General features: G+C 37.3%; 1 protein-coding gene across 6 annotated transcripts in view; it reads right to left on the reverse strand.

Moving 5' to 3' along the window:
* The window catches only part of MAGI2 (membrane associated guanylate kinase, WW and PDZ domain containing 2), a 1256398-nt gene that overhangs the window by 550567 nt on the left and 692559 nt on the right, over positions 1-13272 (reverse strand). For all 6 annotated transcript variants that reach the window (XM_070506114.1, XM_070506099.1, XM_044769320.2 and 3 more), the window contains exon 3: positions 6035-6154. In XM_070506114.1, coding sequence (XP_070362215.1) covers positions 6035-6154 — 120 coding nt within the window. The remainder of the gene's footprint in view (positions 1-6034; positions 6155-13272) is intronic.

The raw sequence follows: 13272 nt of genomic DNA on the forward strand, positions 1-13272 counted from the left end.
CTGTATGTCTAATACTAATGGCAAGAGCCATTGATCACCACTGTGTTGACGTTACTTCAGAGAAACACGGGCTCTCGTGTAGAAGACTCTCGTATCAACGTGATCAAGACTCTTTTGTGTGCCTCCTATGGATGAATAAATTTACTGTCTTTGAAAGTCATGGAATTGTAAGATCCTGTGAATACATCTCAATATATATTCATAGCTGCAGCAACACACACGTAAAAAATTATGAAATATTTATTACCAATATTATCCAGTCTTTGTTCACTCAGAAAAACAACTCAGAGGGTTTGAAAATATTCACCCAATCAGCAAATAGGTTCCGCTTGTCGAAGCCGTGGAGAGAAACCTAAGCAAAAGTTTTTAAGTCATGCTTCTTTTCTTCCCACTAAATAAGGGGCAGGATATTCTTTTCAGGGAAAGTCTCAATTTGTTTCCGATAAAAAATTATAGGGCTATCTACAGGAGCTAGAAAGTCATTGCAATTAAAGACATGAGCTTGAGCGAAATGAATTAAGCCCTGAGTATCACTGTTTTGGAACCCTAGGATTTACCTAATATTACTACGGGTGTGACAGAGTCAAAGAAGTGAGTCCCATGCCTATGGATATTGGCTATATTTTAAAAATATACTTCAAAAAGGTTGTTTCTGCTCCTTTCAGCTACAACTGAACAAAAATTTATAGAAGTAACAGTAAACCGGCTTATGTTGCACTTTAGGTAATAGGAAGCAAGTCATCTTATTTTCCTTGACTTTATAACTTTATAAGTTATAATTTATATGATAATATTAAATTAGTTAATGAATTGCTTGTTTCATTCCTTCTAGTCTTTTTTGGGAGAAAAAAGTACTTAGAAATGGGCATTTGCATTACATATTTTGGAAAAGGCTGGGCTTATCACAAAAGTCCAAACCAAAAGGGAATTTTGTCACATTTGAATGCACAGCAACACTTCCAGTCTTAGTGCCTTACACAGGAGCAAAGCAGCATGGAAAAATCACACACACTCTGTCAACAGCTCTGAACACAAATTAAATCACTTACAAAAAAAAAAAAAAAAGCCTTGACATTATAAGATCTCAAAGGGGTGTAAAACTTTACTAAATGTGTTTTTCCTCTACTGGTCAAATAAATATTTAGTGAGCTTTATATGGAAATGTTTAGTGTTTCTAAAATGAACCCCAAATGCATGGCTTAGAATCCTCCACAATAGGAAGACTGCCAAAAGAAAGAAAAGCAAGTATCAAAAGAAAAAAATGCTACAATCTGGATGTGTCATAACAGCTGGATCCTTTTAACTGCAAGCTCTAAGAATCTGCTGTAGTTACGGAGGTTATAACTTACATAGTAAAAATTTTCTCTTGTAATAGGGTAGAAGGGAAAGGGAAAAAAATGAAATTCTATCTCATTTTGGTCTCCTGGAATGACAACAATCTTAGCATCAATTTAAGCATTGATCTGCCCTTCAGGAAATATTATCTACATTTCAGTAGATAGAAACTTGGATGATAAAAGAACAGTTTTTCTCAAGACTATTTATAGTACAGTATCTCTTTATCACCCAATCCTATCTTGATTGACAATAGAGATGCAAAATTTCAATGATAAACACATCAAGGTCATGCCAAACAAAAAGCTGATGCTGATTTTAGTTAGTAAAATGAAATAGGTTTATGTTAAATTTGTTCTATCTCTTCTTTCATTGTAGGAGTGCTTGGCTTATTTCCATAGAATATTACTTGTAGTTAATATTTAAATTTTTATACAATTGTATGTGCTACATCAGGAAGGACAGCACTCCTTTTTGTGCAAATGTGAGAAAACGTGAATTTCACAGTCCTTATAATAAAATTGTTTAAGAAACTAGGTGTGCTGTTTGCAGAAGGCTCAAGTCCATATATAGTAGGGTCCGTGCTTAGTAGGAACTACAGCATTAAAGTGAAGATGAGTGCCATATTTGCACTATATTCTGTCAGATTCCCAAATAACTTCCTAGTCTTAATTTAGTCTTCTTAAAAATCGAGGCAATATTACAATTGAGCTTATGTCCATTTAAAGGAAATATTTAACTTTAGGATCAGTGGCTTCTTCAATAGATAGAAAAATAGCTTTGCTTCCATTTAAAAGTCCAACATCAAAATGTGGTAGTAGATGTTACAACAGAAGTGCCGCTCTGGAACGTGACTGTGGATGATCTCAATAGGGGAATTAAGCGAACTGAGAGTCCAGGCACAGCTCAGCGGACATGGGGTCAGTTAATGACGACATTCAGGACACAAGTTGAGGCAGACAACTGGTGTGAGTGGTCAGTGAAATCATGAATACAGCATTCCAGACAACTGGAAGAAGTTGGTCAGGCAGGATTTACTGAGTTAGAGCCCTGGGTTATTCAGCACTTTGGACAGTTCCCAAGGACACACTTCCTTCCAGGTCCTTAACTTTTAGAATACCTGACCCACTCACTTAATTCTACCTCTTGGTGTATCACTTAATACTTGCAGGTAACCTTAATCCCAAAGGAATTACGTGCATTCATCCAAAGAGCTCTGTGGCCTGTGCTTCATATGAAGCTTACACCTTCAATCCTGACATGAAGGTTCATAGTGTCAAGTATGTTACTTGAGGTTCTGTCAGGATCACCACTGGGCCTTGTTTTATTAACTTAATTTTAAATTCAACTGAATATGAAAAGGTGAGGATGAGGTCATCCAAGTCATGGGAAAGAGTCTCTTTACCAACATCCATGGTTCATCAGAGCCAAGTCCTCTGGACCATTTACATGCAAGGTAATTCAGCAACTGTTGTGTTGTGAACTGAAATGAGGTGCTCAGACTGGCTGGGGGGTTGGTGGTGCAGAAAAAGGCTTTAAGAATATGTTAAAATTTTGCCTCGGGGCTTGTGGCATAACTGTAGATGGTAACTCAAGCACGTTAATGCCTTCCTTGCAGCCTCTGCCAAGTAATATGTTTGCTTTTCTGTAGCAAGCACTTTGAGCCAATTTCTAAGAGACAGAACTGCAATTCAAAACAGTCCATCTTGTTTCCAGTCAAAGGACAAACTCCATTCTATTCACCGAGATTAAAATGGGAGTTATTGACAATGAAACAAAAAAGTATATTTATGAGAAATGCTTAAAAGAATATATTCTTCCTCATAATTCCTTTTAAGGTGGGCATTTCCTGTTCTGAAACTGAGTGGTGGGGGGTGAAGCACAAGAATACTATGAAGCTGGTTTTCTAAATGATGAACAGCTTAACTAGACATTTTATGGAGGACTTCCTTGATCTTTGCTAACAAAAAATCAATGGGTTCACAGTCTCTGAGAAGAAATGCACCAAACTGGGAAGCATTTATGGGCAAGAAGAAGCAGGCACTATCTCCCCATCTCCAGTTGCATCAGCAACCTTGATGTTCTGGTTTGTGGGTTAGAATCAGTCTTAAGGACCCCACAGGGTTGACAGGTCTGTAACCTTAATGCTGAGAGTAACTCAATTTCTTCTTAATTTCTTCAGGAGATTCACAGGTAAGAGAGACAAATTTTCTGGCCTGACTGAGGGCTCTAAAGAGCCCTGAGAAGGCATGAGAATGTTTTAGCAGGGAGAAAGGGAAATGAGCAACGTCCCACACTGTAGAAGGAAGAGCATATAACATAGAAAAACTGGGATTTTATTAAAGAAACGTTATGAGAGATTGATAGCATGAAAGTCTGACAAATATTACAGCTGTCAGGTCTGTCTTTGTTTATTTGAATAGCACATGATTGTTACTCTATATATTCTGAAAGTACCAACAGCAGAAAAGGCATCCCCAAGGCTTCCTTGACAAATAGCACATTAAGTGGCAGCCCTGACTCTAGAGCTTCTGCTCAATCTGAAGGAGTAGCAGTGATTCTTATCAAAATGTTAATTGCACTGGTTCCTCAGCTCCAATTGTAGGAAAACCTGAAGATCCTGAGATTTGAGAATGCTCCTTAGGTGTCTGCCCAGATGGCTGTGGGATCTGAGAGAAGTGCTTCTTATTTATTCAAGTACACAATGTGTATCTGTAAACAATGGCATCTATTCCCCAACACCATAGATGTAAACCAGCCTTATTATTCAATGATCAGCTCTATGCACGCTGGGGCGATTAACACGTTGGCTCCAAATTTAGGCAAACTAAACTCTCAGTGCTGAAAAGATGTCTGAAGAAGATTCAGGACAACCCACCCCGGCTCACGAAACTTGGTTACGTTTGTATGGTTTCAGGATATTTCTCTCAAAATTTAACTAGAAACGAAAATCTAACCTAGGCTGTATTTTAAAATGTTGATATTAAATTTCATGACATCTAGTTTGTCACGAGAATCTCGGAAATTTAACATGAACATTGTTTAATTTTCTCACCTTCTATACACTTAATTTTTAAGGACAAAAAGAAAAGGTCACATTGTTAATTATATTCCTCTTGGAATGCTGCTGGATGTTAAGCTATTGGTTCTTTGCTATATAAACAAGATATTTAAATAAAGTAATTAAAGAAAATACATTATTACTGGCAGACAGGCAAACTAATAAATGCCACTAAACAATGTCACAATGCCCATAGGAAAATATACTGCAAAATTTATTATTTATTTACTCTGACTTCTTTTGTATAATTATTTTCTATAATTTATACAGTTATTTTCCCTATATAATTTAAAGCAGGTTATATGATCAACACACCTACTTTATTTAAAATATTTTCAGTCAAACTCCACTATCATTTATTCTGGGCAATATTAAAAAGAAATAGTACTCATGTATAAAACCATTTTCTTTTCCTGGATATTTCTGCCTATTTCCTATAAGTGTGGCAATGTTCACCTAAAGGTCTCAGCCATAACTTAGGCATGTGTCTCAGCCCTAAACTGCCTCAGGAGTGTGAAGTAAAAGAAGAGATTTTAATACTTCTAACAACTTAAAAATACTGAGTTCTTAAGTAACTATAGCCTCTGGACATCAGCAAGTATATGAAGGAGGAAGTGGAGGGCCAAACTGTTAACAAAACCAGCCTATTTGCTGACGGTAGACCTCAGACATTTGACGGGCTAAGGAGCAACGTATATATTATGAACTTTGTGTTTACTATCACTCATTATTAACTGCAGTTCGGTAAAACTAGAGCCATCTTTGGACTTACTAATAAAACAGGTGAATACAGTTTACACACATAATAACTGTGAAGTAGGAATAAAAGTGTTATTTTCTAGTTTTTTAGTTGGATTATTTTAAAATTTCATTATACATAGATATATAATTTCATTAGACATAAACTATATGCATGTAGATATTACTTAAGCATATAAATACGATCACGTCAACATGTTGTTATTTATTTATATCTTTCAATGCTATCATTCCCCTTTTACAGCTAAGACTCCTGAGGTTCAAAGACACTAACTAGGTTACTTAATATTTATAGTGGGTGAGTAATAAACCCAGGTTTGGAACTGAGGTAGATTCTGGCTCATATACAGTGTTCCTTCCACGGCAATGCTCTTCCCACATTCAAGGTGTTAGTTCATCTGTTGTTCACGTTTGACTCACAAAGAGACTCGCTGTGGTGGAGTACTTTGGAGTTCACACACAGACCAGGTTTTCCTACTCCATCATCTTGCATGGAAGGCAAGTGAAGGCCAGCGAAGTGCAGTAACTGGAGAAAACCACACAGAGATACTGACGCGCCTGGAACTCAAGCCCTGGGCTCTTTTAGATGCCACCGAGAGACGAAGATAATTTATTTGGAAGATCATGGTTTAGCCTCAGGAAACAATCACAAGGATACTTCCATGGGTATATGCATACACATTTCCCTCGGCATTAAGAGTAGAATCAATCCAGATGTATTTTAATTTTTCTTTAGGAACTATGTTTCTAAAACGACCTTATCAAAGCTCTCACACCAAAAACAGTAGCACATCGGTAACCTGGTGTCCTAATGCATTTCAGTTAAAGGAGAAAAATGTGATGCAACAAGGAATAGATCAGCAGTAGAGTTGTGCTTACCTTCATAAGTCCCACTTTCTAGGAGGGCACCACTTTTCTCCAATTCCATAAAATCTTCAACGGTGATGAAAATATAGTCCACTCCAGGGACCTCACCCTCCTTATGTGGCCTTGTGGTGCCTGAACAAGGAAAATTAAAAACAAAAGAAAGACTCTAAGTGATTTGTTGTTGAACTTTAGAAATACCACCACACTTCTGAATATTCACTAACACTTGTTTGTACATCCTACGAGCTGGCAGTTTGCATTTGTCCCTCTGTTTGTTTGGAAACAGAAAATAGCAAGGGGTAATGATTAGAGTAAATATACAAAGCATTTTTCTTCATCAAGCTTTAAAACGTTCATTGCCATGGAATGCGGCTGCATAGATTTTTCAGTGAAAAATGCAGACCATTGTGTCCTTTTTGAAGAGGTGGTTTGAATATTGGGCCAAGAGTCTGCTGGCTCAGGAATTTACATATCTCACTTCCATGAATGGATGTCTATTGTTCTGTAGACTGCTTTGCTATGACATAAAATACAATGGAGAATAGAAACGTTAGCAAAATGTCAATTTATCTTTATATTTTCATGATCTGCTCTTTTTTGTGGGGGTTGGGGGAGACTGTTGGTTTTCATTTGTTAAGTTTTGCACCAAATAATGACATATTTGATTTAAAGGCTCACAAAATCTTTACTATTACTTAAAACTCAATATTTAAATAATAATGGAATTGACTAATTATTATAACTGTTAGTATTTTAATGCTAGTAATATAGTTTCCTTCCTTCCTTCCTTCCTTCTTTCCTTCACTATTGCCTTTAATTCTGACTGAATTGGGAGGTGATACACTCCCAGGGATCTGCAGGGGTCCACCGCTCCTGTTTTCTGCCTCACCTATAGAGTGAATGGAGCCTCTGTGGCCATGGTGACAGGAGCATCTGCCTGTGGTTCAGTAGGGTTCTAATGGAGAAGCCAGACTTCCAGACCTGCTGTCCAGTTCATAAGGTGGGAACTAAAATAGACACATATTAAAGGCTGTAGGTTTGTTTTCTGGTACACTTTCATCCCTGAATATGCCCTAAGCTGCTTCTTTTCTTTTTCTATACCACCTACATAAGACATTTTACATGGTCATATTGGAATTTCCATAATGTACATGGTGCAAATCGTATGCAGAACTATACAGAGGGCACGTATACTAGCAAAGTGATAGTATAGCGCTAGGCTTCTTCATATTTAAAATCTCCTCCATATTCTCTATAAACTAAACAAAAAGCGTTTCGAACCCTTAAATTTTATTTTCACTGTTTGAAATCTTCATCAATTAGGCCACGAAAATAGCCAGTCAGTTCTCCTTGTGGTATATTAGGATTATATCTGGACTGAAAATGAGAGGTATAAATTAACATCACAATATACAATGTGCTAGGAAAATTGATTTTTGGTAAAAATGAAAAATTTCCATTAAGAACATTTTTTAAGATTTGAAGGCATTATTTTCGAAAATTAAATTTTACAACCCTTCTTTGGGGTTGCAAAACAATTTTTTTTCCATAATCATGTTTAATGACTTTCCTCTGAATTTGTTATTTATTTTGTTCAAGTGAGCCACATTTTGCAATATTTCCTACTGCTTTCATGCTGTAAAATATAAACCTCCCACACCTAGTATGCATAATGCTGTCAAATTAATGTTTCTATGAGAACCTTAACTTTCAATATCCTGACTTTTATGTACTTAACCCTTGTGCATTAAAAGCCCATTAACATGGTTTTTGGCAATCAATTTGTTTTTCTGTTTATTTAGAACACACTCTAATCATTAAGAAAAATCACATAACAAAGTTTCAATTTTCCCTCCTAATTCATCTCCATATTTCAGAAGCTACAGGCTTTGATTAATTAACTGCTTATAGGGCGCTAATGCAGTCGGAGCACAATGTGAGCACAGGACCACACGCTTGAGGGCAATTTCCAGGGCTGCTGACCTGGCGGGAGTTACTCGCCTGTACCAAATTCTAGTGAACACGTTTGTGGTTGTGCTCTTCTTGGGCAGACATCAGTATTTTGGTTCACTGGGTGGTCTTCCATCTCCATCTTGCCCCTCAGGCCAATGTTCCTGCATCAGGGCTGCAGACTCCTAGTGGGGGCATCAGTGTCACCTGTTGCTGTTGACCTGCTTGATGCTGACTGCCTATTTGGACTGAGGGCTCGCCTACCTCATTGTTGCTTGAAGAAGTTCTACGCTACAATCTCAAATGCTGCAGTTCCCATCTTTGACATCCGTCTCCCCTCTTCTTTTCTCCTCCTCTTCCTTTTTCTAATTATAACCTCCAGTCTCTTGACCTCTCCTAATTTCCCTGATGTTCTCCAAATTTGGCTTCATTTGCCTCTTTAATTACTAAGGAGCTAGGAACAACCTAGAATCTCTTCTTTCCATTAGTTTACCTTCACTATTCCCTGATTCTTAATAAGCCCTCAAGTTCACTATCAGCTGTTTCATTCACAGACTGCAGTTGCTATGGCAAACCGTGGACTTTCACTGACAAAGTACACTACAAATTCCGGTTATCTAAAGTCAGGCTGATTCTGCTGATGCTTGGCAATCCTTTTATACGTGACTTCCTCCCTCTCCGACACAACCCCACCATTTTCTAATACTCAATTGCTCTGACTTTCAGCAGAAGACTTTCTTACTTCATTCTCTTTTTGGTAAAGTAAGAGAGAATCTGAAATCAAATTCCCTAAAGTTTCCTAATTTCTACTTCCTTTATCTGCATTTTCTTCACCCTTAATTGGAATCATCTGTCCATCTTGCTAAGATGAATCCTTTCTCCTCCGTCTTCTTTCAAACTTTTGTTTTTATTTTTCATCAAAGTCACATATATGGATGCTTTAAAGAGTCCAGCAATTCTACAAGGTTTATTATTTATTTATTTATTCATTCATTCATTTAGTGAGGAAGATTGGCCCTGAGGTAACATCTGTGCCAATCTTACTCTATTTTATGTGGGATGCCACTACAGCATGGCTTGGTGAGTAACGCTAGGTCCACGCCCAGGATCTGCACCCATGAACCCTGGGCAGCCAAAGTGGAGCATGCGAACTTAACCAATACGCCACTGGGCTGGCCCCAAGGTTTGTTATTTTTAACAAAAGCAGGCTGTCATCAGCCACCCCACCAGCAACACACACCTCTCCCTTTATCCAGAGCAAATACTTTCAACTCTTTTAGCTGATTATTTTTACTTCTATGTCTTTAAATAATTTACTTGCAGTATCTCTTGTTTTTTTGCTTTAGTCATTATTTCTTGATTTCTTGGTAAAGAAAATGAAGATTCAACTCTTTTTTGCCCACACTTATCTACATCACTTCCTCCTCCCATTCTCCCAATAGAACAAACTTGTGTTTACATTATTATTTAATGTTTACGATAATACTATGTAAATCTATTCCCAGCTGAAACCTGCAGGGCACGGACTAATTATCCTCTCTTGTGTAATTTTTTGTTTCCTCTAGATTTAATGTTTTCATTTCCAATTTTCCATACATTAATTGGTAATTCAATTAATTAACTCTCTCCTTGTTGGATAAATCAAAATATACAAGGGTATTTGATGTTTCATCAAGCTTATCCTACTGAAGCAATCTCTCCTGGAGCTTTCTTCCTTGCTCCAATGTTGGGGATTCACTTTGCCTCTTCCCTGGGTTGCGTCCCCTCTTTCCCGGATCCCATGTCTCTTTCTGTGGTCCATTCCCTCTTTGGGGCAGAGCACATCTGTCAGAAGCTTTCTGTCACGGGTTGCATGGGAACTCCACTTTCTGAGACTTTGCGTGTCTGAAAATGTCTTTATTCCACCCTCACTGGTGGCAAATCTGACTCAGCATATCAAGAAAACATCATAATGAAAACATATTTTCTCCAGCCTGCTCCTCTGTTAACGTCACCACCATTCTTCCAGTCATTCATGCTTTGGAAGTTTCCCTCAGAGTCGCATTTGAGGTCTCCCTCATTCTTTTATTCCACCTCAAAATATTCGGCAAATTCTATGCCCTGTAACTCCACAATGTCACCCTTCACTTCTGCACTCTCTCTCCTCCAAACACCGCCCTCCTGGACCCGGCAACAGCCATGTCACTGTGCGCACACCTCCTTCTGTTAGATCATCACAGCATTCCCTGATTAGCCCTGGTGAAGCACCAGGCAGATCACCAACCTTCTCCAAAGGGTTTATCTACCCAATCTCTTGTCAAGAGACTGGGCTGAAAAAGGCAAGGGGAGGGAAATACTGAGAGTGAAAAAGGCTCAGATTCTATCATGGACAAGAAAAGGCACCTCTTGTGGTGTGCCAGGGTGTAGAGTCTCTTTAGATGGTCTCAGCTTGATGGAACATGTGAGAGGACATAACTTAGGAATTTTCTGCTTAATAAACATCTTCCTTTCTGGCCTGCCATGTGTCACTCTCCTTTCCTTTTAGTGTAAATTTTCCACCATTAGAATCACTCTTTGGTTTGACAAGATGGAAACTACCTTTAAAACGTATGCTATAGAAGATAAGAATGTGAGCCATGGAATCAGACCGCCCGGGCTGGTGAAGCTCTGCCATTTGCCGTCACTAGTACCTTAAGCAAGGTCCTTCACCTTTGTAAACTCGAGTTTTCTCATCTGTAAAATGGTAATAATACTAGTAGCATCTTTAAAGTGTTGACTTAAAGAACAAATAAGATGATCCATATAAGGTACTTAAGACAATGTCTAGAACATATTAAGCTCTCAAGAAGGATTATACGTTAAATATTATCTGAAAGAGCAGAGATGAGATCCTACATAGTTTTTTCCCCATAAATTCTTGCCACAAATATTAATTGAGCACTTACTATGTGCCAAGCACTATTTGGTATACACCCTTTCTTAACACAGAACAGGATCCCTTCCCTCATGGAGTCTACATTCTAACAAGGGGAGACAGAATCAACAAAAAAAAAACCATAATTAAAAAGTAAGTTAATAGTATGCTGTAAAGGGTTAAATCCTATTAAATGACCATAAATCAAATCAGTATCATCTATGGACTATTTAGTGGGTCAATTACTGAAATCTTTAACTGTTAGCTTAGATAAAGAGCAAAAGTTTGGAGAGAAGAGAGAGACTGCGAAGGACCTGAAGGAAAGCAGAGATCTACAACACTTGTGGGCTACAGGCTTCCCAGGGGTTAATGGCAGCTTGGCTAGAGACCTGTAGGAGGCAGTAGGAGATCCACAAAGAGCCTGGTTGTACTTTGGAAAGAATCACTAAATCCCTAAAGAAAAATTTTACTTATTTCACATACTGTTCAGTCTAGTTTAGGTCAACTGGCTTACAAATTGGTGCCCAATATAGGTATATTGGAACTTTCAAGGTTACTTTCATAGGATTGAGAAATACAATGGTACATGGTGGTTTCTGATGACTAGTATATGTGCGCACACACACACACACACACACACATATATATCATGCCTCATTTTTAAAGGAAGAAAGTGGAAACACAGTGTGACAGAAAGGTTCTTAGACTTGAAATTCAGAACATCTGCATTCTATTTTTGTTTTACTATTTTAGGCATGTGGTGCTGGATTAAAACATCATCTAGGTGACCATCACTTTTCTTATCATGCATTGAGATAAATAATAAATATCAAAGAGTATTATAAAAAGTAAAAACATGAACACTATGACAATAAGATTGCATTTCTCTTTAATAATATTAACAGTACTACTAAGAATAATACAATTCTAATAAACTTCATTGATGGTACCTTATTTTTGGAATCTATTATAATCATAGTTTTAAATGAATTAATTTCAGTCAGGCTAAGACTTAAAAAGAAAAAGTTCCTATTCCTAAAGTCACAGATTGCCTCTTTTATTGTCTGGGTGTAAAGTAACATAAGTTGAGATATAAATCCATTTCCTTTAATTACACACTAAAATGTGGGACACAATGGTTTAGTCTCTAATTATGAGGGTCCTTTGTCTTTGGTTAGACAAACACTTAAGACCTGTAGAGCCTATGGACTAGGTTGCAAAAAGCTTTTTACCATTTGCTGAATCATTTAAAAAGTGCGAAAGTGCTCATAAAACCTCATTAGTGGGTCATTTAATTTTACCTGCAGGCATAGGACTTTCGACAACAAAAATCAGAAAGCATGATTCTAGATGTATATGTCCAGCAAGAAAAGACATTAGTTGGCATTAAATCAACTAACATCAGAAGGAGAAAGCAATCGGCTGAAGAAGGAGCCAGCAATTGGTGACCTATGAACACCCCTTTGGAAAGAAGTACAATTCTAAAAATAACGCAAATAATGTGAAATGTAACGAAGTGTTGTACAATGATAATTTGTACCTGAAGGTAATTAATATCTAGACTGGAGAAACAGTTAAGTTGAATTTCCTGAAATGGTTACTTACCTTATTTTTATGCTGAAATAATTATAGGTACTTTCCTAACACAAAAGATTATGAATAGAGAGGCGACAGGGAAGCAAGACTCAACAGTAATAACAAGTCATCACCCAGCATTAGGAACAGGGTGGAAGCTACGGAGAATAAAAGAGGAAATACTGATGATTCATTATGTAGTTCAAGTTGAAGCTCACCTTCTTTTATTGCTCTTCTATATTTGGTTGGAACTTTCCTAAGTGGTATTTAGAAAAGTCCAAAATAAATTTTATTATCCAAATTATGGTTTATATATTTCACCCTTTACTTTGTCTTCTGGACCACTCCTCCAAAGGAAAAATAAGTAGAATGGAAACAGAGGAAATCGAGTCTTTGTTTTATGTCCTATTGTTTCATTTAAAAAAAAAATTCAATAATTGTTAAATTAAATACTGCATGAATAACACCTCCTATAATGAAAGCATGCAGTAATTCTGCTCAAAAGTCATGTCTGAAGAGAATGAATTTTCTCCCAAATGGCTAGCTTATTATCGATACATAGTGAAAGCACATGCAGGCCACTTGTCATTTTGTTACCATGGCAACTGGGGGTGCCAATGGAATTTTTTTTATTCTACTTTTTAAATGAAGGAACATTGCTTCTTTTGCCTTGGGAAGAAAAGAGCATGACGTTTGTGGTAAATATAACTGTAAAGTGCATTTCCTGTCAGCCTTCCGATATTTCCTAATTTTAGTAAAATGCTTAAAAGAACAGTCAATCATTGGCTTTTAGGAAAGTATTACTACCTAGATGATGGTCGCAGCAGTCATC

This window comes from Equus asinus, chromosome 1, assembly GCF_041296235.1.
Source record: "Equus asinus isolate D_3611 breed Donkey chromosome 1, EquAss-T2T_v2, whole genome shotgun sequence".
In the NCBI taxonomy this organism is placed as follows: Eukaryota; Metazoa; Chordata; class Mammalia; order Perissodactyla; family Equidae; genus Equus; species Equus asinus.